The sequence below is a fragment of the Sorex fumeus genome, unplaced genomic scaffold (genome assembly GCF_029834395.1).
Source record: "Sorex fumeus unplaced genomic scaffold, SorFum_2.1 ptg000047l, whole genome shotgun sequence".
NCBI classification, from domain to species: Eukaryota; Metazoa; Chordata; class Mammalia; order Eulipotyphla; family Soricidae; genus Sorex; species Sorex fumeus.
The window spans coordinates 47178324-47204348 of NW_026606104.1; the positions used below are offsets into that span (position 1 = coordinate 47178324).

At 60.8% G+C, this 26025-nt stretch overlaps 1 protein-coding gene across 2 annotated transcripts in view; it reads right to left on the reverse strand.

The window, feature by feature from the left end:
* Positions 1-14132: 14132 nt before the first annotated feature.
* ADGRB2 (adhesion G protein-coupled receptor B2) overlaps positions 14133-26025 on the reverse strand; it is a 28013-nt gene continuing 16120 nt past the window's right edge. The window contains exons 10-30 of one of the 2 annotated variants that reach the window (XM_056122597.1): positions 25943-26011; positions 25758-25866; positions 25209-25539; positions 24806-24911; positions 24616-24659; positions 24247-24373; positions 23657-23760; positions 23312-23414; positions 22583-22733; positions 22355-22424; positions 21880-21946; positions 21655-21740; positions 21268-21366; positions 19369-19540; positions 19027-19122; positions 18703-18742; positions 17359-17981; positions 15431-15466; positions 15090-15185; positions 14933-14989; positions 14133-14599 (exon numbers count right to left, since the gene is read on the reverse strand). In XM_056122597.1, coding sequence (XP_055978572.1) covers positions 14414-14599; positions 14933-14989; positions 15090-15185; positions 15431-15466; positions 17359-17981; positions 18703-18742; positions 19027-19122; positions 19369-19540; positions 21268-21366; positions 21655-21740; positions 21880-21946; positions 22355-22424; positions 22583-22733; positions 23312-23414; positions 23657-23760; positions 24247-24373; positions 24616-24659; positions 24806-24911; positions 25209-25539; positions 25758-25866; positions 25943-26011 — 2772 coding nt within the window. In that variant the 3' untranslated portion in view covers positions 14133-14413. Of the gene's footprint in view, positions 14600-14932; positions 14990-15089; positions 15189-15430; positions 15467-17358; positions 17982-18702; positions 18743-19026; positions 19123-19368; positions 19541-21267; positions 21367-21654; positions 21741-21879; positions 21947-22354; positions 22425-22582; positions 22734-23311; positions 23415-23656; positions 23761-24246; positions 24374-24615; positions 24660-24805; positions 24912-25208; positions 25540-25757; positions 25867-25942; positions 26012-26025 lie in introns of both variants that reach the window. The other variant, XM_056122596.1, reaches the window with a different exon arrangement.

Below are 26025 nucleotides of genomic sequence, written 5' to 3' on the forward strand. Positions count from 1 at the left end.
CCTGGGACCACCTGGGTCCCTCCATTTCCTCAGTCTGTGAGTGTCAGATGTGTAATGACCCAAACATGCCTCTCCTCTGCCATCAAAGAACAGGGAACAGGGGAAGTGAGACAGACCAAGGCCCGACTCAGGTCAGTCCTTCCCCAGGCTTCCCTGCACTCCTGAAAGCCCCTCTGCTGAGCCCCCACCCAGCAGGTTTGGGAGGGGCGTGCACCACACCCAGGCAACCTCCCCTGTGCATTCCTGAGTTGAGAAAAACAGGTGCCAGAGATGGTAACTGAGATGGTAATCAACTCACTGAGCTGGGATCGAACCCAAGGCTGTGCAGGTCCTTTGTGCTACTACTGCTTTGGGGGTTGTTTATTTGTTTTGGGAGGTTGGAACCACGCCTGGGGTGCTTGGGTGCTATGGACTCTGAGTGATAGTCGTGTTTAGGGGCTCACAGGGTGCCAGGGCATGAAACGCAAGTCTCCTGCATGCACTCAAGTCCATTGACCTATCTCCCTTGGCCCTACCACCACTTAAAAAAAAATTCATCTTAGTCATCAATACAATAGTAAGCACTCTTTCCTTTTCTTAATATTTTTTTTTAGGGGAATGGGTGGGTAGCATCCTTTCCTGAGCAATTGACAGGAGATAGTACAAAGGGCTGAGAGAGCACTTTACATGTACAAGGCCCTGTCATATCCAGCACTGCATGGTCCCCTGAGTGGTCAACACCATGCCAGATTAGCCCTGAGCAACTCCAGGTGTGGCCCCCAAACAACTACAAAAGTGGTTTGCTAAGTAAGAGCTGGGATTTGACTCTAGGGCTCTGTTCCGTCCACGGCCGCTACCCACACGCTCCGTTTACTCATCTGTAGAATGGGCATCTTAGCTAGGGAACCGCTAAGATCCGAGCGGTGACTTTGTGCCTCTCGGAGCTGCGTCCTCAGCGGAGACGCCTAGCGCGAGAGCCTTGGGCCTGGGCGGGAGCGCAGGGCAGGTGCAGACATGACTGTCCCGCCGAGGGGGAGGAGGGTGGGGTCGCCAGACGCACAAAAACAACACCGTCAGCTAGGACCGGGAACTCCTAATCCTTCCCGCCTGTGGCTGCTACCGCTCGGCCGGCCTGGGCCGCGCCGCCTGGCCCGCTCCCCGCGCCACGCGGCGGCCAAGGGCGCAGGCGGCCAGCAGGGTCGGAGCGACGCCCGGGCCGGCCGGCCGGTGACTCAAGGCCTCCCAGCGCCCTCCTGGGTGGGCGCGTGGCCGTGCCCCGGCTATTTTTAGCACTGGCTCCAGCACTGCACGCGGAGGGGCCGGGACTGGGGACTCGCCGAGGCGCGGGCGCTGGACCCCAGCTCTCCCCTACGACACCGGCCTCAGGCCTTCCAGCTGTCCATCTGCAAGGGAAGGATGCACAGCTCGGGTGGGACCCGCGCGGCGCTGGCCCCGGAGCAGGCGCCCCTCCCCGTGGCCCCGCCCGCAAGTGACCGCTATCCCGTGCGGGCGGGGCCCCACGGCGCCCGCGTGGCCTGGGCAGCGCTCCGGAGGGAGCCTGGCCCCCGGGGGAGTGGGGGGCATCCCTGATTCCACCCCAGGCCCCGCCTCTCGCCTGGCTCCGCCCATCTCTGGACCCCCGGGGTTCAGCAAGGCCGGCATGTGGGGCCTGGAGCGGTGCAGGGGGCACCCGAGGGGGAAGAGCGGGGGACGTCCAGCCCCGCGCGGGGCTCGCTCTGGGGGGGCGGACCGTGGAGCCCAGCCCCCCCGGCCCGGGCGCGGGGGCGGAGTCTGGAGGCGGAGCTGGTCTCCCAGCACCAGCCCTCCATCTAGTGGGAAGTCAAGGTATCGCGGGACTGCTGGGGGCGCTCGGGGGAGGCCTCGGGGTCCTTTTGCTCTGGAACCTTCCTCGGCCTGGAAATCCCACTGGCTCCGCTCTCCCACCCCTGTCCTGTCTGCTCCGTCACAGTGATTTGTTCCCAGGTCACCGGAGCATGGTCTGCCCCTTCCTCATAATTACCTCTGGCTGGCGCCCTCCTCTCCGCATCACACATCACTGCCAACTGGCACCGTCCAGGCGGGCACCGTCCTTTGACCTGGGGCCCTGCCAGCTCCTCTCTGGCCTCCTATTGTGCCCTCCCTTCCTCCCATGCGTTTTACTGATAGCCTGCTCGTGCTTCTAAATGAGAAGTTGGGTCTCCTTGATTTTCTCCCGGTGGCTTCTCAGGGTCAAGATAAATGCGCAGACCTTGGTTTAGGACTTGGGAAGCTCTTTGCCCCCAGACCCTCCTGCCTTCAGTGCAGCTCTATCATTCCTCCATACCTCTGCTGCATCTCAGCAGGCCTTCACCACTGCTGTTCCCTTGTCCTAGAACACTGCTCCTTGCCGTCTTCAGGGCTCAGTCCAGTAGAAAACTCCTCAGGTGTGAGTTCAATGCCCGTTGTCGTGAATTCCCAGGGCCCCCAGGGAAGAGCTGGCTGCCCCACATGTTCAGATGCTTTATGAAAATGTTAAGCGTTTTGCTCCTCTCCCTGCTCCAACCTGGTAACCAAGCTCTTTGATTCCTCTAGCCTCGAGGGGCTGCACGGGGCTGAACACCAACCCATCTGAAGTCTGCTGGCTCCTCCCGACTTCTAAAAATCTCACGGAAGTGACAGTGTGGGGCGTCCCCGAGACGGGAGGAGAGGACAGCCCCTATGGCAGAGACAGGAGGGACAGCAGTTGGCTGCAGAGCCTCAAGGAGCCACGTGGGATCTGGGTACTTCCGTGGGATCCATGCAGACGGAAGAAAGGCAGCACCCTCCCACCGAGGACCGGGGGAACACCAAGTCCTCGTACCAGCCCTGAGCCAGTGGCAGAGGCCCCAGTGATGGTCGACATGGGACCTTCCACCAATAGGTTGGAGAGCTTAGAGCAGTGGAGGGGGTAAGGGGAATAAGGAGAATGCAGAAGTGGGCTCTGTCTGAGTTAGCCTGCCAGGATTCCTTCTTGCTCGCGGCCTGTGGCTGCCCTCTGCAGGGATTAGGAGCCCGTGTGTACCTCACTCTGGAAGGAGAGCTCGGCGCCCCCAGCCCTCCCCCCACCACGTGTGCTGTGTGGCCCAGTGTAAGTGCTGACATTGTTTGTCGGATTGACTGTGTGTAGTCAAGGGCTCCCTTCTAACTGCCTACGTGGGTTTCAGATAGTCTTTGGCAGCCTTGGCATGAAGTCCCAGCCCCTGTGAGGGCGCTGATGTCTGTACCTGCGCTGACCCCCACCCCCACCCCACAGCCTCACTCTTCAGTCCCTCCTCCCGGCACGTTCCAGCCCCTCTCTCCTGACCCACATGATGCGCAATTCCCCACACTTGCCAGGTTGTTTCATGCCTCTGTGCCTTTGCTTACATGGCACCCTCCGCCTGGAGAGCCCTTTCCCCTTCCTCCGCCTGCTGAGCTTTCACTCAGCCTTCCGAGATCAGCACACGTGTGCGTTCTTTAAGAAGCCTTCCCTGACAGCTTCGCCCCAAAGCCAGGGGAGGCCCTACCCGCCAGGAGAGTCAACTGCTCACCCCTCTGTCTCTCACCCATCCCCAACCCAGGCTATATGGGCTTCCCTGATTGGGGGTGGGGGAGGGGCAGAGTCCAGCAGTGTCACGTACCTGGAGGCTCTGTAACAGCTTCCTGTGCCTGCACACCAACCCTGACCCTCCATGGTCCTGGGATGGTGCCTCCAGCAAGCTCTCCTCTCTGTGGCCCTCAGCTTTCCACTGTGCACAGTGGGTCTTTCAGGGACTTGAAGTGGTGGCGTGTCAAGCCAGTTTTCCTGTGCATACAGCAGGAGGGTATAGGGCAGAGTGCTCTCACACTCCCCCCCCCCCGCCCCCGCCAGCCCACCCCTCCCAGTACCTGTGTTCGGTGGCCTGCCCAAAGGGTGGCCTGGATGCTCATCACAGCCTTGTGGATGTGGACCTTCTGTCTGCCCAACCCCCATCCCTAGTCAGCGGCCGGCCTGACAGTGAGAAATTCCGCAGCCGCCAGGAGTGCCAGCCGAGCAGCCAGTTAATATTCAAGGAAGGAGCTTCCTGCAATATGCAGGCCCCGAGGCAGTGTCCTGTGGGGCTCCCCTTCCAGGGCTGCACCGTGGCTCTCAGCTCTCCTGCCCACCCCAACCTGATGCTAGACCTGGCACAGCACCCTGGCAGGGCACCACGGCCAGCCGTGCTTTAGCACTGTCTCCTGGGAACACGGGCCCTTGATGTCCTGTGGGAATCTTAAATTCCATATGCATTCATTCAGCCACCAAGATCGACCTGTCAAGTACCTATGATGGCCCAGTGCAGTGAATATTCCTCTGTTCTACCCTCAGATGCTCAGTCAAATCAGGGAGACAGACAAGAAGCAGAAACAGATGCTGTAACGTCTGACTGGGGGAAGGAATAGAGTGGTGTCAGTTTCTTCTCTTTTCGTTTTGCTTGTTTGTTTGGTTTTTGTTTTTGTTTTCAGGTCACATCCAGCAGTGCTCAGGGCTTACTCCTGGACTTGTCCTCAGGGATCACTCGTAGCAGCTGCTTAGGGGACCAGATGGGGTGTCGGGGATGGAACCCAGGTCTGTTGCATGCAAGGCAATTGCTCTGCTTACTGTTCTCTCTGGTCCCGATTTTGGTTTTTGGACTACACCTATGGGCATTCAGGCACCACTCCCACCTCTGTTTTTGGTGGCCACTCTGGGCAGTTGGTAGGGGCCATTTGGTACCAAGATTGAAGCTGGGCTTCTGCATGCAAAACGTGCACTTCAGCCCTTTGAGCTATGCCTGAGTCCTAGTTGTGATTTTTAAGAATGACTAAGAAAGGACTGGAGAGATAGTACAAAGGTCAAGGCGCTTGCCTTATATGCAGCTAACTGTGGTTTGATTTTTGACGCCTCATATAGCATCACATACGCCTCAGAGACCTGGGCCCTACGCAAACATGATGAGAAGGCTATTCGGGTGTCCCAAAGAGGAATCGAAAGAGCTATGCTTGGAGTACCATGCTTCCCTCAAATGAGAGAAAGAATCCGAAGTTCTGACCTTCGTCGACGGTCAAGAATCAGGGACGCTGTCTCATTTGCCAAGGCGTCAAAAATCAGATGGGCTGGACACGTAATGAGATTTGGATATGACTGCTCGACTAGAGCCGTTACCGACTGGATTCCACGGGACGTCAAAAGATCACGTGGCCGCCCGCCTATGAGATGGTCAGACTTCTTCGTCAAGACCCTGAACAATCGATTTGAGGCTCTTCGTGTTCCTAGAATGAGCAGATGCCATTGGACTACATTTCACGCAACAGGGATGGAGACGTTGCTGGCGTCCGCTCGAGCGAATCAATGAATAACGGTATGTCAAGTGATCATATAGCATCCCCGGCACTACCAGAAGTGATCTCCAAGCAGAGAGCCAAGGGTAAATCTGAGCACCACCAACTGCAGTCCCAAATACAAAACCAAAACATTGAAGAGGGGCAAGTGCAAGAAAGGGGTTCCTGAACAGGTGACAATTGCACTTTAATCAAAAAATGAGGAGCCAACAAAGCAGATAACCTGGGAAGAGTCTTGCAGGTGAGGAGTGAGCAAATGCAAAGGCCTGAGAGTGGCAGAAAGCTTGAAATGATTTCAAGGCGCAGAAAGGAGACCATGTGGCAAGAACTCAGTGGGTAAGGAGAGAGTAGCAGGAGAACCCCCAGAGCAGGTGGGACCAGCTGAGGCCCTGTCTCTTGGCCACAGTGAGGAACCTTAACTTGATTCTAAAAGCAATGGGGGGGGGGGGCTGGACAGGTAGTTCAAGGGGAAGGTGCTTACCTGACACACAGCTGACACTGGTTTAAATCCCTTGTACCTCATATGGTCCTGAGTATCACCAGGAGTGACCCCTGAGCACAGAGCCCAGAGCCCAGAGTAAGCCCTGAGCACCATTGGGTGTCCCCCCTTCAAAGCAATGGAAGCCCAATGGAAGGTTTGTGATAGAACAAGCCAGCCCTCCCCCTCTTCCCTCCTGGTACTCTTCCTAGAAACTACGTCTTCCTCTTCTCTGTCACCGGTGCCAGTTCAGGGCCGGGCATCAATGTACACTGAATAATAAAGGAGTGTGCAGGCTCTCACAGTTCAGGGCTCCACTGAATGACACAGGGTGGTTCATCTGAGAAGTCACTGGGCAGCTCAGGACAGGGGTCTTCAAGGCCAGATGACTTTCAGCGGTCCTATCTATTGAATCGAGTCTGGCAATCCCCATGGAACTGTGAAACACAATTCTTGTGTATATGCTGGAAAGAATACAATATGGGTCTTGATTTTTCAACTGCATGATTCCAGTCAAGGTCTTCAGAGCAGCATCTGGGCGTGGTGGGGGGGGGGGGTTGTGAGGATCGCTGCCACCTCCTGGCACCCCTCCTGGGCTTTGTCTGCCAGATGGGTCACCCAGCACTAGAGGACAGGCCAGGTTCAGCTGTGTCCTCGATGATGTGGTCTTTGCTGTGGGCTTGGCACCAAGGGATCATGGTGGCCAGGCTGTGATTACAGAGACACACTCATAGCCCCACTGTGGGCAGCCTCTCATGGTTGCACCCATTTTGGTAGCTTCTTGGTGAGTGAGAACTCTCGGGAGCAACCCTACGGGCCACTAAAGGCTCCCCCAGCCCATTCCTGACCTCTGAAAATTATCTAAAAAAGCAAACAAGGCCCTAAAAGACTTCTCTGAGTGGGACTTCATGGTTCAGAGGGGTTATTTAACTTGGACAAGGTTGCTCAGCAAGTTGGGGAAACCATCATGACCTGAGCACAAGGCTGGCCCTCCAAAGCTGACTTCACCCCTTTCCAGAGGGGGATGTGACTTGGGCTGTGGAAAGAGGCTCAGGAGTACAGCTCACTCACCCATAACTAAAACTACACGGCTGAAAAGAAACATCAGTGGAGGGCCTAGTCCATGCCCAGGCTCGACACCGCGTGACTGGGGCCAGTCTGAGCTGCAGGGTCCCTCGCCCCTCCCTCCCTGCTGAGTCCCACAGCACTGTCCAGGCACCGCACCTGCGCCCGAGGGGCTCCAGGAGCTGGAGTGGGCCCCACCTGGGTTCACGTGCAGTTTTCACTCTCTCCCATGCACAGCTCCTGGTTTCTGACCTGCTCCGTCACACCTGCTTTATCTGAGGGCTGCACAGGGGGGTCCCCCTGACCCCCCCTGAAGAAAGCTCCTCCCCCTTTCCTCCTCCCATGGGACCTCAGAGCAGCTGGGGGACTGTCAGGAAAATGGGGAGCTGGCTGGCTCAGGCCAGCACCCCTCCCCACATGCAGTTTTCACAAGCCAATCCCAGATGGAGCTCAGCTCCAGACCCCCCCCCCCAACACCACCTCCACCCCCCGCGGGTGTGAAGTGACAAATGAGCCCGAGGAAGTGGCGGGGGGCCGTTAGCAATCGATGGCATTAACATGGGGCCCAAATTAAATATTGACTTTCTTGGTTGACTCTAGGGACATCGAGATTGATGGCTAGGGCTGTGCTGTGCCACTAGAGAGAATGGGGCCACACCGGCCCTGAGCAGGCCCACTGAGGAGCAGAGGCCTGCAGGGAGGGAAGTGGGGGCTGACGGCGCAGGCCTAAGGCACGGTGTCCACTTCCCTGCCTGTGTCCTGGGAGCACGGCATAGAGCCTTCCTGCTGCGTCTCATTTTCTCCCCGCCCTCCCTTTGCTGTGGCAGCGATGACCAGAGCCACGCGCTTGGTCACAGCATTCACACACCCACAGTCGTGCTGCGCTGGACGCGGCAGACCTTGCTGAGGCCCCCGACTGCACTCAGTATGCGGGAGGTGCTGGCATTCGAGCTGGTGGCCACACACCTATCAGGCAGGTGCTGTACTGCTGAGAAATCCTCAGGCCCCCTCCGAGGTCTCCGAGCGGTCTCCGAGCGGAGTCTCTGTGGATGCCCTTCCCATCCCCCAAGCGTGCTTCCTTCAGTAACCGGCTGGCCTGGAGCCTCACAAATGAGAGAATCCATCTCTTTGATGATATCCATTAACAGGTCTCAGGGCCCTGCCTCCAGGGCTGGTCTCGCTGGTTATTTTGGGTCTGTCATTAGGTGGGATCGTGGGGAGCAGGTATGGGCAACATTCCATGCCAAAAATCATTTCGTCATCCTCTTCAGTGAATCCACCTTTGAAACTGAGGGTGGGCCTGTCCTTTCTCTCCCCCTTTCCACAGTCCCACTTAAAGAATTGTCTGCTTACTATTAAAAACCACCTTCATTTCTTCATCTCCACTCACTTGATGGCTTGTTCTGATAGGGTCATTCCAGTGACTCTAGCCCAGTTCCTCTCCTGAGCTCCTGGCCTGTATGCCAACGCTCTAACTTCCTTCTTAAGAACCTTCCCCCGCCCCAAAGCCCTGGTTTTGGGGCCAGAGATCTTTCCTGATAGGGCTTGGGGTGCCAATGATCAAACCTGGGTCAGTCACATGCAAAGCAAACACCCTACCCACTGCACTATCACTCTGGACCCCAGAATCCTTCTTGTCCATCTCCAAAATCTTTCTATAGCTTTTGGTTTGGGGACGACACACTATGGTGCCCCGGGAACCATAAGCAGCATCAGGAATTTGAATCAGGATCGGCTGCATGCCAGGAAAAAACTCTAACCTTGACCCCAATGCCAAGGTCTTTCAAGGTGACCACCTCCAAGACTGAAGTCATGCTTCTCTTCCCCAAAACTGACCCTCTTCTGGGGCTCCGATTCAACGGCACTCACCCATCCAGGAGCAAAGGGCAGAACCCTCCCTGTCACCTTCCATACATCCACAGCAGCTGACAGTTCTGCCCATTGCAAAGCCCCTTGCACCCCCCTCCACTCCAGTGGTGGTCTACTCCCCATTCTGAGTCTACTCTCACTCTTCCGTGCTCCCCTCGTCCATTTTGGAGCCGCCAGTTCATCTCCGTGAATGCAGATCTTGTTAACAGAGAAATCTGCCTGTGCCCACCCCACCCACTCCCTCTGCACTCCCTATTAGAGTCGGAAAGTGGACACTTAGCTAGGGTTCTGAGGGCCTGTAAAAGTAGGGCTCATCTTAGGGCTGGTGACTCCAGAAGTATGTGGGGAGGAACAAGACGGGGTTGCCGAGGACTGGTTCCTGAAAGGCCCCAGCTGTGGGACCTGATGAGCTCATGGGTGGGGCTTGAGGAAGCCTGGAGAAAAAGGAATCCAGAGAGGGAGAAGTTGGCAGCATCCCCCATTCAGCCTTCCCCCAGGCCACCTAAGCCACCTCATTCCCCTTTAATTGGTACTTAATAGAAGTGAATTAAACACAATTCTATTTTAATATGTCTGTTCAGGCCTGTCCCTACCTGCCTCTCTCCAGGAGCTTAGGGCTGCTTTCCCCAGCCCTGTCAGCCTGGTACCAGTCCACAGCTCTCAGGATATCCTCTGCCCCCCTCCCTGCCCACTGGTGCTCAGAAAGCTTGGATTCCAGGAGCATTGACTGGAGAGTGACTTCACACTGGCTCCGTGCCGTGAACGTTCCCTCTCTCACATTCTAGGACTCAGGAGAGCAGGCAGGACGCAGTCCCCTTTCACAAGGGACACTGAGGAACTGACCCAAAGCCACTACCTCTGTTCTGTCCAGAGCTCTGTGGTCCCAGGTAGCCACTGACCATATGTACTTACCAGCTTTCAGACGTGACTGAATGAACGGAGATGCACTGGACATGTGACGCATGAGCCCATGGGCAGGATGAATAAGAACGTAAACCAGCCTGCTAGCAATTCCCTCCCTGATGTGTCGGAATCCTTCTATTCTTGATATATTGAGTTAATTATGTTCTTTAAATGACTTTTTGCTCTTGAGGCACACCTGGTGATGCTCAGGGATTAACTCCTGGCTCTGCACTCAGAGATCACTCCTGATGGGCTCCCAGGACCACACCAAGTGCCCCGGATTGAACCTGGGTCAACTGCATGCATGGCAGATGCCCTACCCACTCTACTATCATTCCAGCCCGTTTAAAAGACTTTACCTCTTGTTTTCCATTTTTAAATACCTATGTAGCGGCTGGAACAATAGTACAGCAGGTAGGGCATTTGCCTTGCACAGGGCAGACCCAGGTTCAATCCCCGGCATCCCATATGGTCCCTCCCCTAGCACTGCCAGGAGTAATTCCTGAGTGAAGAGCCAGGAGTAACCCCTGAGCATCGCTGGGTATGACCCCAAAAGCAAACAAATAAAAAAAATACCTATGTAATTCATATTATATCTGAGGAGTCACACCTGGCAGTGCCTTGGGGGACCACACAGCAAAGCATGCAACCAGCCCACTGGGCTGTCTCTCCAGTCCCACGTTATGGGTATGTATTTGTTTTTTTTGGGGGGGGGTCTCACCTGGCTGTGCCCAAGGCTTACTCCTGATGGGACTCAAGGACCATATGGGGTACAGGGATCGAACTTCACATCAGCCACAGGCAAGGGAAGTGCCTCACCAGCTACTATTTCTCTGACTGCCAGCACTATATTTTTATTGGACAGTGCCAGGTCCTGGCATCATGAAGGCAGGGCTGGTTTGCTCCTTCAGGACTCTGCCTTGTTGGAGAAGGCAGCAGCTGAGCTGAGGTGTGCCCCAGGCTAGCAGCAGGTTTCTTTCAGCACCCTGGACAGCTCTGAGCATGCGCCTCCTTTGCGTTTCCTAGGCTAGCAGGAGGGCAGGAGGAAGTCACTGGGGCAAGGTAGAGACAACACCTGCAAAGCCCCCCAGGGTGCAGCTCCCGCTGTGCTCGAGAACCTCACCCGTGAGGAGGGCTGCGTGGGAATGACAGTTAGTGCCACGTCACAGCGGAGGATACCTCAGGGGTCCGTGCACTCCGTCTGTTCATCAGTGATGACCCCAGAGTCTCGCCTGCTCACACGCCCAGGCAGCCTCCATACAGATGACAGCAACTCAGTATCAGCAATGAGACCACAGAGCTATGTACCAGGCCCTGGGCTGGCACCTGGGCGGGAATCCAGCACACAGCGGGGGCGCTCAGGGCCCAGCTAGAGAGGTGAGAGGGACCCTGGCTGTGAGAGCCAGAGGAATGGCGTGTGAAGAGGCACAGGGGTGAGAGCAGGGGGTGATTCAAGGTGAATTCTAGGACCAAGGCTAGTCCGGAAAGGCTTCTTCTGTGCAGGCCACCATCCTGGGCAATTCTGTATTTTAGAACAAACATCACCCCTTGGCCACATGCAAAGAGCTAGAGATGGGAGGTAGAGAGGACATGAAGGAAGGTTTAGGCCAGAAAAGAGTGGGCAGCTGTTGGCTCTTAGCCCCCCAGGAACGGCTCTCAGCTCCCCAGGGGACATGCAGTCGCACAGGCTCCTGGTGGCTTGTGCAGGGTGACACAGCAAGTCTGTGTCTGAAGTGGCAAGGGTGAGGAATGGGGAGCACAGCTCTCCCGGCTCTGACCGTGGGAGGGGGCTCTCAGCACCTGAGAAACCTGGGGCTTAGCTGTACATGCAATTCAAGAGGAATCAAGTTGGTGGACACAGCGTCCTCGTCCAACCAGAGAATGCAAAGCAAGCAACCCCAAGAGGCAAAGGGGTGCCCCAGAACACAGGGCAGGCAGGAAAGAGACAGGGGCCAGAGAGAGGCCTGGCCTAGGCTAGGGTGGGGTCTGCTGCAAGAGTGGAGCTTGGCTATGTGAGCCTCTCACCCCCTTTGGGAATAGCTCCTTCTTTGGGAAACCTACTTCCTCCCCTCCCCCAAGGCCCCAGGAGACTGAGATTCAGTGCCTCTCCCGGCTGGAGCCCGTCCGAGCCCTTCCTTGGCATTCTGGTTGGTTTCTATGTCCTATTGGAGGCAAGGATGAATGAGAGCTGGTGTGTGGGTGGGTGGGGGGTGGGGGGTGGGCAAAAGGAAGCTGGTTAGCAGCACGTGTGCCTATACTGTCCTTGCTGTCTGCAGCACCCCAAAACTAAAGTCCCCTCTCCCATCTAAGACCACCCCACTCCTAGCCAGGATCCTCCTCTCTCCCACCAGGACCCCCTCCCAGTCAGGATCCCCCCTCTCCTGCCAGGATCCCCCTCTCCCGGACAGGATCCCCCTCTCCCAGCCAAGATACCCTTCCCGGACAGGATACCCCTTCTCCCTCCCCGCCAGGATCCCCCTCTCCGAGCAGGATCCCCCACTCTCAACCTGGATTCTGCCACTCCCAGACACATGCCAACAGTCACTTCCAAGCTCAGAGAGTTTGAGAAAATCATGTCCGGCTCTAAGTCCTGATTTGCTTGTCTGTAAAATGGGGGTGTCACAATAACAACCTGGAAGCTCAGATGAGAAGGGGTGCGAAAGAGTGCTTCGCCTACAGGGAGGGGGGCTCCAGCTGACTGGGACTTGGGAGACCCAGGGCCTGGGGGCACAGGAGAGAGGACTCAGCCCCCCTCCCTCCTAGACTAGCCAGGTGGGGTTCAGAGGAGAGAGGAAATGTATCCCACTGAGGCCATCGTCCCTCCTGCCTCCCCAGGAAGCTGTCTGGTGGCGCCCGCCAGCAGCCAGGCCCCTTCAGGCTGCTACGGCACCCAGGGCCCCCCTCACATGTCAGCCAGCCCACAGGACCCACATCTCCTGGACAGCATCTGAGGCTCTGCCGTGACCCGGCAAGGGTCCAAGCGGTCTGGGCCCTCGCCTGACCTGCCTGACCTCACAGGAGCCACACACGCCACTCTGGGGCCTTCTGGACTGAGCCAGGGCCTTGAAAGAACACGCCCACCTGTGCATCCCCATCCACCCCAGCCCAGCCTGTGCCCCACCCGCACCCACCCTGAGCCCAGACTCTGAGGTGTGGCCACGACCTGCTCCATGCTGATCCTGGACGCTGCTCCTGGCTCCTGTCCGCCCAGGGCGGGCAGGAAGGGACTGGAGGCAGGGGGCGCCACTCATCCCCGAGTCCGGGCCTGAAGTCCCACATCTGCCTCCGGTTATGGCAGAAGCAAGTCACATCCCAGTTGTGGCCTCACTTTTCTATCCCCTAGATAGGCCTGGGGCCAGGAGTCAGGGGAGGGTATGCATGGGGGCTGTGGGAGTGGGGTATGTCTGTAATGGGTGTGGCTCTGTGTATGAGCTGTGGGTGTGTATTGAGGGGTATGAGTGTGTGTGTAGTAAGGAAGTGTGGTGCATGAGGGCTTGTGTGGGGTATAAGGGGTGTGGGGTGTATGTGTGGAGGGGGTAGGACGCATGGGGTGTGTAGGTATGTGATGTGACGGGGTGTGGGGGTACATCTGTGTGGTAGGGGTGTGTGCTTGTGTGGTGTGTGGGGTGTGAGTGTACGTGTATATGGTGGGAGGCATGCATGCAGCATGTGTGGTTGTGTGGGGTGTGAATGTGTGTGTGGTGGGGGGTGTGGTTGTGTGGTGTGGGTTGCTATACATGTGTGTGTATGTGTGTGATATGTATGGGATGTGCGTGATTATGTGGTGTGTTGGGTGTGTGTATGTGGTAGGGGTGTGTTTGGTGTGTATGGGGTGTGTGGCTGTGTAGTGTGCAGAGAGTGTGTATGAGTACGTTTGTGGGTATGTGTAGGATGAAGTGTACTGTATGTGATATGTAGGGGATGTGGTGGTGTCACGTGGTGTGTGATGGAAAGTGGGGGGTATATAGGATGTGTGGGGGTGTGATGTATGGGGGTATATGTGTGTGCGGTGTGTGTGCAGGGTGGGGGTGAGGTGTATGTAGATGCAGGGGGTACATGGGTGGTGTGTATATGTGTGTGCATAGGGCACATGTATATATTCTGGGTCAGTCACTCAACCAGGACTTTCCAGATGGACCTATGAGGTAAGCACCATCCCATTCCCATCCCCCAGATAGAGAAACTGAGGTCTCTGGGCTCTGCCTTGGCTCCAGCCCAGCAGCGCAGCCTCTGGAGCCCACTGATGAGGGGTTACAACCATCAGTGCCCCCGGAGAAGGCCCCCGAAAGGGCTCCAGCGCCACATTCCCAGTCTGCGTTCCCTCGGACCAGGTGCTCAGCCACCCGAGGACTCGGGACAAAGGCTTGTCCTCCCCATCAGGGCCGCTCTGCACCCCCCTCCCCGACAGCAGGTAGCTCCAGAGTGGGGAACCCCGAAGCCAGAAGCTACGCTGGGCTCCCCAGGCTGGGTCTCCCCCAGATGCAAACAGCCCAGAGCAAAGTCCATACAGTGAAGTTTATTCCCAACAAAGTTCCCCTCCCCCCTCCCCAGCCCGGGACAGGGACCGACAGGCTGGGGCGAAGATGGGGCTCCCGTGGCTGGGGTGCCTCCGGGGAACAGGTCGCACGCTGTGCCCGGCTCCCCCAGCCCGCTGAGCCCACTACGCCTCCCTGCCCAGCCCTCGGGAGAGGGGAGGGGCGCCGGCTCCGGGGTGGTTCCAAAGTGGAGTGTGAAAATAGAGAGATATATATATTTATACGCAGCGCCAGTCCGGCGTGGCACTCACACCTCTGTCTGGAAGTCGCTGTCGGGGGGCTCTGCGGGCTCCCAGGCCGCTGCCCGGTGCAGGGCCAGCCGCTCTCGGGGTTTGGGGGGCAGCGAGCCCAGGGTCATGGACTTGAAGGTGCTCCAGCTCTGCTGCCGCCGCTGCTGGGACAGGCCGGGACGCTCCCCCGGGCTGGGTTTCTCCTGCGGGAGACAGTCAGGACCCTCCCTCTCACCCATTCTCCAGAAGCGCACACGAGGAGGCGAGGGCTGGTGCAGTGGAGGCCAGGGTGGCTGCTGGGGACCGGAGCTGCCCGGCTTGAGCTGGGGCCCTGCCCTCCGCTCAGAGGGCTGTCCTCGCCCAGCCATCCTAGTGGAGCCCCCAGACTCACCCCCTCTGTGCACCCCCAGCCCAGAACGACCACATCTGAGCAGGCCCCTGGGAAGGCGAGCTGAGGCTGCCCCAGCAGAGGACAGGAAGGAAAAGCGTCCCAGAGTGCCCCCCGCCACCCCCACCCAGTCCAGGGGGTCACTTACGCCGGACACACTCCGCTGGGCCGCCCCACCTGTGGCCACGCTCCACTGTTTCTCCCTCTGCAACAGGGGCTGGGTCAGGAGGCAACCCCAGGGGGTCACTGCATGGGGGGGTCCCAGGGGCCTGAGCTGAGGGCAGGGGTGGCCCCGGGAGCCTCACCTTGGCCGTGGATGGGCCACGGTAGCGGTCGAAGGTGTGAAACTTCTGATTGAGCTCGTGGTAGAGTTCCGAGTGCCGCTTCCGGGTGTGCATCACCTTCTGGGGGCACAGGGCGTCAGACGTGTCGCCCCCCGCTCCCAGCAGCCCAGGAGACCCAGCCCCACAGCCCAGGGTGAGCTACACCTCAGGGTCCTGCCCTTTGGGTCTGGTGTGGGACAGGGAGGGGAGCCTGAGCAGAGCCCGCGGGAGCACAGCTTGGGGCTGGACTCCCCAACAACTCCAGGAGATCTCCCTTTCCCGAGCGGCCCCTCCAGGGCAGAGCCCAGACACCCAGCACTTGCCTCAAAGTCCAGGTCTGAATACCGTAGCTTCTTCCGCTAAAAAGGAGCAATAGGGGCAGTGAGGGAGAGATGCTCGTATCCTGGGAGACACTGCCCGCTGGCCCTCCCCTGCCCACCCAGGGCCCAGCAGGAGGGTGTGGGACAAAACCACACTTAAGGTCAGGGGTGGGGGCCCAGCGCAGGGCTGCAGCTCCATGCCAGAGCCCCACTGCCCACACCCTGCTTCCCCACTCACAGAGGCACGCAGGCACAGGGAGCCCAGGCAGCCTTCCCACGTGGCAGGGACACGGATGCCCAGCCAGGATCACCGCCCAGAGGCTCATTCGCTGCAACCCTTAGGAGTTGCCCCGTCTCATCCTCTGCCAGCTGAGGCTCCCCTCTACCCCCAAACATCCCACTTTTCCTGCAAACACAGGAGGTGTTCAGAACACCCCCTAAGGTGCCCGTTTTCCTGCCAAACCAAGCCCTGCTTTTCTGGCCCCCTACGTGCCTCTCTGGGCCCTCACCTTCCCTCCCAGATGCCTCCAGGGCCCCTACAAAGTGCACAGTGTGTCAGCCGCTCAAGGAGAGTCAATGTGTGTCTCAGAATGCTGGCACCAATGTTTCAAGACCAACGCCAACTACCCCAGCTCGAGGGGAACACAGGTGGGGGTGGGGTGCTTGCCCAAGGCCCTCAGAGATGATGCTAGGGCCATGGTCTACATACCCAAATCCTAGGCCTAGGGGCTGCAGGACCCCTGTCCTGCTCTCCCACTGACCTTCTCCGGCCCAGCCTGTGCATGCATGCCCTGCAGACTCCGGGCCATCGCTCTGACTACACCTCTCTCTGCCCCTGATGCCCCTGGGTGCCCCCCCACACACACCACACACATGCATTGTGCCCAATAGTATAAACAAGCTCCTCTGGCACCCCAGACTGGCTCCTTGGCCTCCACCACCTGCAGCTGCCCACATCCAAATCCTGACTGTAGTCCTTGACACCAAAGTCACAGGCACAGCACTGTGGCATGTCCCACACAGGGAGCTCTGCGCTGGCCCCACCTTGGGGCCCACCCAGGCAGGTGTCCACAGCACCACGCCTGCCGTGACACGAGGCCCCCCTCCCCAGAGCCGGCGTTTAGCTCTCTTTGTTACGCCTTCCTGTTCCTGCCATCTGCAGCGGGAGCAGGCACCAAATGTTCAAGAAACATTTTGGGAGAAAAACTAAACTTGCAAACCTCCTAGCTGCTAACTTAATTTCCTTTGTGCGGAGGACGGGAAAGCGGGTTTCTGAGGCCAAACATGAGCCGCCAACAATGTCTGAATTGTGACTCCTGCCACAGCCTTCCCATCCCTCCATCTACAGAATTCTAGAAAGTTCCAGAAGTCTCCAGCGGCCATTGCCACCTGCTCGTTCCCAGTGATTTCCTGCAGGGACTAGGCTGGGGGCTGGGGGTGACGGGGCCAGGAGGGGCTCACAAAAACAAGTCAGCAGGGGCTGAGGGGGCTGTACAACTTCTCAGGAGGACAGGGATGGCGACCACACACCCGGCAGCCCCTCAGGCTGCTCTCAGGGCCAGGAAGAGCAGCAGTTTCCATTACTCTCTTGGACACTTACATTACTGAGCACTTCCTGTTTGACACAAGGGTACGTTTCCTCACCATGACTCATGGCCATAAAGTGGCTGCACCGTTCCTCCACTTCACAGATGAAGAAACAGAGGCACGAGAGAGCTCAGGGGTGCTCCATAACACCCACAGGCCTACACCCTCTCAGCCCATTGCACCTGCCTGAACGGGCAGCCGTCCTACCCAGCACCCCAACCCACAGCGGGAGGGGTTCAGGGGTCCCCAGAGAGGACAAAAGCCTAGAGCATGTGGTGGTGTCCCTCTGGGGGCTGCCCCTGCGCCGCCTCAGGCCTTGAGGTCAGGCCCCCCCGGCCCCTCACCTCCAGCGAGCCCAGCTTCATGGTGGAGCCAGGCACGGTTCGCGGCATGGTCCGGCTGCGCTCGCCCGGCTCGGGCACTTGGCGGGGGCTTGGGGTGGGTGGTGGCGGCTGGAAGGTCATCCCGTAGGGGTTCTGCAGAGACCCGTAGGCGGGGCCCAGGCCCAGGCCCGGGTGGTCAACAGACAGGAAGCTGGGGTAGGCTTCCGCATGGGTCAGCGTCTTGGCGGCTCTCCGGGGAGTGCCCTCGGGCCGGGCCCTTGGTGGCGGCTCCTCAGGCCCCGCGCCCCCTGCACCGGGCTGCAGGGTCAGAGTCCGCCGGGGCAACACCATGTAGTCCCCCTCGGAGCCGGGCTCCGTGGGCCGCAGCCATGTGAGGTCGAGTTGCCGCAGGCCCCCCTCCCCGCACATGTACACGGGGTTGGTCTCCTGCGGGGGTGGCGGCTCCCCCAGCCCCGGTGAGGCTGCCAGGGGCACCAAGATATTGCCAGGCAGTGGTGAGAAGCTGAGGTTGCCCTCGGGCCCCACGAGGCAGGACTTGGGCTCCTCGTCCTCGTCCAGGGACAGGCGGGACAGCGTGCCCGTGATGGTGGACGGGTTGCAGGTGCTGACCTCCTTGAAGAGAACTGGGGGGTGGAGAGGAAGGTGAGTCACAGAGTGGAAGTCTGGGGGTTCGCAGCTGGTGGGGGACAGCACCCCGGGCAGTGGGGATCATGTCCAGGATGCACGTCTGGCTAGTGGGGACACCTGGACTCCTGACAGTGACAAGGAGACCCCTCTTGGGCCCGGGTCATAGTATAGCGGGTAGGGAGCCTGCTTTGCACACGGCCAATCCAGGTTCGATCCCTGGCATCCCAGAGGCCCCTACAAGAGTAATTCCTGAGCATAGAGCCAGGAGTAACCCTGAGTAAGCTGGGTGTGGTGCCCTCTTTCTGGGGTGCAGCTCCCACGGGCCCCAGGACAGGTCCTGATCTCCAAGGCCACACCGCAAGTCTGTCTAAAGGGCCTGTTCCTCCCCCTTCTTGGACACTCCCTCCCCACTCCCAAAATAGAGCCCAAAATATTAGGAAACACTGCAATAAGGAGACTACCAGGAGGGCCCTCGTGCCCCCCATGTGTCCCCTAAGGTTCCTCTCCGCCCTGGGAGGTCAGATTCCTTCCCTCTGCTGATGAACAGGCTCAGAGACAGGAACCGTTTGCCCAGAGTCACACAGGAGGTGGTATTCCAGTCGCATCCCCCAATAGGGCTGTGCGACTCAAAGCCAGTTCCCATCACCCCCTCCCAGAGAATGGGGCCTCCCTCCTGACCCTTCCTCAGACCTCTCAAGCTCTGTCCAGCAGACTCACCTGTCTGACAAGCCAGATCCACGTCCTTTTCAAAATCTGACTAGAAGCAGAGAGGGAGAGAGCAGGTGGGCAGAGAGGGTCGAGGGAGCCAGGGGTTGGGGGGTGTCCAGGTCCTTCCCACCCACGCAGGACTGCTGCCCCCAGCACACTGCATAACTGCGCCCTAGGGGACCCCAAAGCAGGCTAGCCCCAGCTCGCAGGAGGAGAAGTGAAGGTGGGAAGGACGTAGCCTTCCTACTCATCCAGCTCTGCAGGCAGCTGAGGGGCTCCGGGCAGGGAGGGGACACGCTCAGCACCCCCGCCCCGACCTGGGCCCCCACTCACCAGGATCTGCAGTTGCCCGTTCTTGCACGAGTCGGGGGAGTCCTCACTCTCATCGGCCCGGCACACGCCCATCTGGCATTTCACCACGTCCTGAACCTGGGGGCAGTGAGGGCCTGCTGGGCCTGAAGCCAACCTGGGCCCCCCGGCCACACTGACATGGCTCCCACCCAGGTACCCTGCAGGTGGGTCCCACTAGGGGAGGGCCCTGACACTGGACTGGGGGAGAGGGAAGGGGGGTGCCTGGGAGACCAAGGTCGGGCTGCCCGGGTAGGGGGGGCATGGAGGGGGTCTCTGCTATTCAGGTGTGCATGGGGAGGGGTGGGCCAGGGTGGCGCGGCCCACCTCTCGGCGCAGGAAGCAGTGCACGGCCGTGATGACAAAACCCTGCGCGGAGTTGAAGACGGCAAAGAGGGCCTGGAAGAGGACGGAGCGGCGGTCGGTCATGGCCAGGACAGCGGACATCCAGGTGAGCGCCAGCAGGGGCAGCACCACGCAGGAGCTCCAGAGGGAGGCCCTGAGGACAGCAGCAGACGCCGGTGCTCAGCTGGGGGGGGCCCCCCGCAGCCACCCACGCAGGGGCCAAGACCCCCAGGGAGAGCGCCCGCGGGCCAGAGGCAGAGAGACAGAAAACGGAGAGCAGAGAGCGAGGACCAGGGCAGGGCATGGGGAGGGCCGCAGGGACAGACACGCAGACACAAGGGGACAGAGCCAGAGCCGAGGGGAGGGACGGGGAGCCGGCGGGGCAGACAGGCGCAGGGGCCGAGGGTCCCAAGCCCCTTGTGCATGGGAACACGGAGATCCTGGGAGAGGAGGGGGCGGACACTCGGACACGTGGTGAAGCAGGCACAGCGGGGCGGGGACAGCGGGGACCCTTTCCTTTCCAGTCCCTGGCCACGTCCTGACTCCCAAGAGCTGCTCAGGCCCTGGACACCAAGATCGAGAACTGGAGCTGGGGGGGTAGGGGGGCGGTCAAAGCAGGGGTCAGGGGTCAGATGCACATACACCTCTGCTCCCCTGGACTGGGGATGTCCCAGAGGGGAGCAGGCCCAGAGCCCGGGTGCCAACCCGGTGCCACCCTCCACGGCTGTAGCGGGGGGCACAGGGCGCAGGCCTGCCCTACTGGGCCAGACGCCACCATCCTCATGAGAGCCGCAGGCGGGAGTGGAGCGGGGGCGGGCAGAGCAGAGTTGGGCAGGGGGCCAGGGCCTGCCCTGGGAAGAGCAGCCGGGGCTGTTCCGCCTGGCAGGGGGTGGGCACAGCAGTCGCCGCCCCCAAGGGCAGCGCCAAGCCCGGGAGAGGGTGTAATCACAGTCCTAAGAGCTGCCATTGATTAACCACCAATTCTCTGCCAGGCCCTACACTGCACACTTTACATACGTTAGTCCCCATTGTGATCAAAACAACCCCAATAAACAGGCACGGGGATTATTATCCCAATTTACAGATGAGGAAGCTGGAGTGTGCCCAGCTGGGCAGAGACAGACAGGGCTGGGAGGCAGACCCAGCTGGGCCACCTCCAAGCCCGAGCTGCAAGGGCTGTGTGGGACACACGGGGTCGGGAGGCAGATGACAGGGCGAGCTTCCCAGAGATGTGGCCAGCTGCCTGCTGAGAGCAGCCCGGACCCCCATGCCCCCCCCTCCCCACGGCTCAGGAGCTTGGGGGCAGGCCAGGCCTGGAGGGAGCCCTGGCAGGGGGTGTGTTCTGTTCCCGCCTGGGGTTGGGGGGAGGGGGCACTGTCAGATTCTCAGTTGCTTATTAGGGGGGTAGCGGCACGGGTGGGGTGTTTGGGGGGAATGACCCTCTGACTCTCTCTGCCCCGCTGTGAGACTGAATCCCTCTGTAATGCTGAGTTTCAGATCCTAGGACGGAGGGCCAGTCTCCGCTTCACTCGTGCTAACAGTGCTAGCTCCCGTCTCCTTCGAAGAGCTCTGTTACTCTGAGATCCGACGGGTTCCCCACTTCTAAGGGCCTAGATGTCTAGGAGCCTCTGCAGGATGCGGGGGGAGGAGGGGACCACGACTGTATAAAACACAAGGCGGGAGCGGGGGCGGGGAGCAGGGGTGGGCCCAGGAACCCAGCGCTTTCCGGGAACACAGACATGGCTCCCAGCCGCCCACTGCCACCTCGACACCAAGCCCGCGTGCGTGTGTGGCAGGCTTGCCAGGCACTGGGCCCACAGCCTCCTCCCCCCACCACGCCGCCCCCCGCCCCCCGCCCTCCCCGCCGGGGGCACAACTAACATGGCGTTCCTGGCCGAGGCTGAGCTGAGCAGAGGGCTGGGGACCACTCCACACGCTGAGCAGGGGAGGAGCAGGCTGGCCCAGGGGCACCGCTCCGACCTCGAGGGGGCGGCACAGACATGGGAGAGGGGAGAAACACACGGCGGGCGGGGGGGAGAAGGGGCAGCGTGAGCCCCGTCGGGTGGGGAGGGGAGGGCAAACGAGAGAGAAAGAGGCGGGTTAGGGCGGGTGAGGGGCTGCGGCGGAGCACTCCGGGTGCCCGCCTCGCCTGCCAAGGTCAGGGAGCCCAGGCGGCACTGTCCAGCCCAGTGCTGCCCAGACAGGCCAGGCCGCGGCCCTCCCTCCGGCGCCAGTCCCCGCAGGACCAAGCGGCAGAGGCGCCCTTACCCAGCCCTCTGCTTCTTGGATTTGTCAGAGATGCCGTCGCGGGCCATGAGCTTGTTGAAGACGATGATCCCAATGAGCATGTTCACCTGGGGGCCCGGCGGGGGCGGGCGGGGGGAGGGGAGGAGAGACACGATCACCAGGTGCCCCTTGGTAAGAAGACCCCCCAGGTGGGGAGGAAGAGTGAACCCTGCCGCACCCCTCCCAGCGGCTGCGGGGGCAACGTACCAGCACGATGACCGCCGCAGGGCCCACAAAGGCGTACAGCAGGCCACCCTCCAGGGAGAGCCAGCAGCTGGGGGTGGGGGGGCGGGGGTCAGTCACCAGCAGGCTCACCCCCCAGTCGACACCACCCCTTTCAGCGCCTCCCACAGGCTGCTGGAAACACGTCAACCACTGGCCCAAACCCACGGAGCCTCAGCCTCCCCGAGAAGCCTGGGAACGTGGGAAGCAGTCCCGGAGGGCTCTGGGGGCAGGGGGCCAGGGGGAACCACCCAGACCATCCACACAAGACGGGGCTCAAAGGTTTCAATTCTCCAATCCCGGCACTTGCTTTGGCGGTTGGGGAGACTGAGACTTAGAGCCAGGGAAGAATCTGTCCGGAGATTCCCTGGCAGGGACAGGCCTACGAATGCCTGATGGCCTGCCCGGCAGATGCCCCGAGAGGTCCACTAACCCCACTGCCCACCAGAGGGTCACGTACTAGCTAGCAGTACCGTATCCTTTGGTGCGGGTAAAGCCGACAGACACCGCCACCACCAAGGCAGGCAGACCTGGGGGCAGGGGCCACAGTGAGACCATTGGCCGTCCCCTCATGGCCCCTGACCCCCAGCCCCACTGAGCCCTGTGTCCAGATTGCTGACCAGGACCGAAGCTGAACCCCGCTCCCGCCCCCGGGCCCCACGGCAGAGCCCAGCCTGATCCTGCTCACCCCAGCCCAGACAGAGGAAGCGCTTGCGAACAAGGCGGGTGCGCATCCGGCCGATGACGGCCAGGTAGGACTGCCAGGCCTCGGTGAGCACCCAGCAGAAGGACGAGAGGAAGAAGAAGTGCAGGAAGGCGGCCGTCATGGTGCAGACGCCCTGCAGGGAGGGAGGGGGGGTGTCCCTGAGCAGCCACCACAGCAGAAGGGGGCCCGGCGGCCCACGCCCGCTGCTGGGCGCTGCCAGGGCCACCCACCATGTCCCGCCCCCCACAGAGCCCTGCCAGGCACCCCCGACTTCCTGCACCCACACACAGCACGACACAAGCCCAGGGACACGCGCGCAGCACTCGGTATCCGGCAGGCGGCGAGCAGGCTGCCTACGCACAGGCCGGGCACAGAGGGCTGGCTGCACGTCACAGCTGGGCGGACCCCACGCCCGCGCGCCCGCTGGCACTGTGCACCGGAGGGCAAGGGGCTCGGGTGCGGGGGCACAGGCAGGTGGGCGCACACTGCCCACGCGGAGTCCCGCTCACAAATGCCACCCGCATCACCCACGGTGCATGGAGGAGCCGGGGTGCTGGGGCATGGGCACCCACAGACACGCGTGCTCGGGACACACCCCCATGCCCCATCCTAACACAAGAGGAAGGACACGCACAAACACGTGTGACTCACGGCCTCGCCCACCCCAGGCGGCCCTGAAAGCATCCCCTGCGCCCCTGAGCCTGCACCTGCCTTGCTCAGCACCCGCGACTGGCCCACGAGGATCAGGATGTTGGAGGCCAGGATGGACAGGCAGAAGTTCAGCAGGATGATGGAGCGCTCGGATTTGATGAACCTGGGGGTGGGCAGAGGCGGCCGTGGGCGGTGCTGGCTGGCCAAGCCCCTGTGCCATGCAGAGCACCCCTCACGCTGCCCTGCCCAGCACTCCTTTCTCCCGAGCTGGCCTGTCCAGTCCCCTTCCCCCGCAGTGCCCTGCCCAGTAACCTCCGCCCCTGCTCTGCCCTGCCCAGCACCCCCACCCCGCACACTGCCTGCCCAGTGACCCTCCCCTCCCCTGCCCCACCCAGCACCCCCTACCTCCAGAAGGCAGCGTAGATGGCAAGCAGGGTGAGCAGCGCCATGCAAGACACGGCACAGCCGATCACCAGGGGGACAGAGGGGGAGCCCGCCAGCTCTAGGGTCTGGGGGAGAGGAGAGTGAGGAGGGTCCACCCCCACTTGCTCCCTGCTCCATACCGATGGCGCCCACTCTGGGTCACCCCTCACCACCTTGCTCACTCAGGTGCGGATTTTTTTTTTTTTTTTTTGCACTTTGGGTCATACCCGGCAATGCACAGGGGTTGCTCCTGGCTCTGAACTCAGGAATTACTCCTGGTGGTGCTCAGGGGACTATATGGGATGCTGGGACTCGAACCCGGGTCACCTGCTTGCAAGGCAAACGTCCTACCCGCTGTGCTATCGCTCCAGCCCCTCAGGTGCGGATTTACACCGGCACTCACTTTCACGGGCAGACACGCGTGTGCTTATGCACACATGTCATCCCCGAGAACTGCCACAAGGGCACAGACCGAAACCCCACGAGTGCCCCTGCTCAGAAGCACGTTGGGGGATGGGGGGGTCACTTCTGCCCTCAGCAGCTGCCTATGCAGTGGGACTCCCCGCGCTCACCAGGTCCTTGGGTGGCTGGGCCAGCACGGCAAAGGTGGACGGGCGATGGCACTGGCAGCGGGTGTGGGCCGCCTGCGTCTCCAGGGTCTGACAGCTCTCGGTGTCCCAGTCTCCTGCGCTCGCATCTCTTGGAGGGGTGGAAGAGGGGAATGAGCCTCCCATCCGCAGCCCTATCACGGCGAGTCCCCACCCAGGGTCAAGTGACATTCAGGCCCAGGCCAAGTCCCAAAGGAGGTTGCTGGGAGCCCCGGACAGGTCCTCCACCCACGAGGCCAAGGGTGGCACTGAGGAAGCCTCTGGAAGCTCAGGCAGGAGGCCCCTGCCAGAGGAGAAGTCCAGGGCTTAGCCCCGAGGCCCCCCGCAACTCACGCTCTGGAGTAGTCCCAGCTGGCACAGTGGGGGTCAGTGGTGCCCTGGGGAGAGAAGGAAGAGGTGCCGCATGAAGGAAGGTGCTCACCTGCCGTCACCTCCCACCGCACTCCTGCCACAGGTCCAGCTAGCGATCAAGGCCAGCCTCCACACCAGTGGGGTCCCCCTAGGGCCCTAGGCCCCCACTCACGTTGATGATGTAGGACAGCTCCACTGTGATGAGGGGCTCGGCTGGTGGCTGGGTGGGCGGCCGGACGGTCACTGTCATAACCCGTGAAGTGACGGCCAGCGGGGGCCTGAGAAGCAGGGACTGAGGTCAGTTCCTGCCAAGGGTGCCCAGACCCACTTGAAACGCCTGAAGGTGTCATGGGAGGGAAGGGGGCCAACAGCACACTGAGACCAGGGGAAGGCCTCAAGTTCACGAGGTTCAGAGTGATCTAGAGCCCAGGGTCAGATCTCTGGGTCCACCAGGCAGCCACGTCTCTGTCAGAGAAGCACCCGTGTGCAGGACCGGTCAGGAACCAGAGAAATACCCGCATCCAGGGCTGATGGCACACACGGGCCGGCAGAGGACGGGCCTCCCGGGCACTCACCGGGGGGGAGGCAGGATGAGGCCGAGGGTGCGGTAGAGGACAGCACCGATGACAAAGTAGGAGGAGGACTCCTCAGGGTCCGCGGGAAGGAGGCGCTGGTGGGAGTGGCCGGGGCCAGGGGGGACTGTGCCTGGGCCCCGGGCCCGGCCTGGGCTGCCGGCTGCCCCTGTGGCCGTGGGCTTCCCTGGAGGGGACAGGCTGAGCACCTCCCTGGGCAGGAAGAGCCGGTCCTCCGAGTGGCGCACCCAGTCTTTCATGCCCCGGCGGCCCCGCATGGGAAACGTGATGTCACTGGACACGGCCGAGATGGGCTCCCGCTGAATGCTGATCACTGTGGCCGGGGTGGCGGAGACCACCAGGGACAGATGGGGGACGGGCCGGCACAGGGACGACAGAGGGTAGGGGACACGCATGCAGAGAGGAGAGGGAGAGATGCGGAGAGACAAGGAGCAAAGGTCAGCCGAGGGGAGCCGGCACCCAGGGAAGGAGAGAGGGAGCGGTGGGAGCCCCCAAGGCCCTCCCGCCCCAGGCCCGGCTGCTGGCACAGACCCAAGTTGTCGGTGACGATGAGCGAGCTCTGGAAGGCCTTGAGGGCGTCGCCCACCAGGTGAATGAAGTCCTCCACAACCCGCAGCAGGTGCACGGAGCCCGGGGACACCTGGGGACAGAGTGTGCATGGGTCTGAGGGGCACAGGCTCTCCCTGGGCCCGGCAGCCCGGCAGCCCAGCCCTCACCTGCTGCGCATCATCCCATTTGTCCTTGTTCTCCGCGTCTACCATGAAGCTCACCACCTGGAAGAAGCGCTGCGGGGAGAACA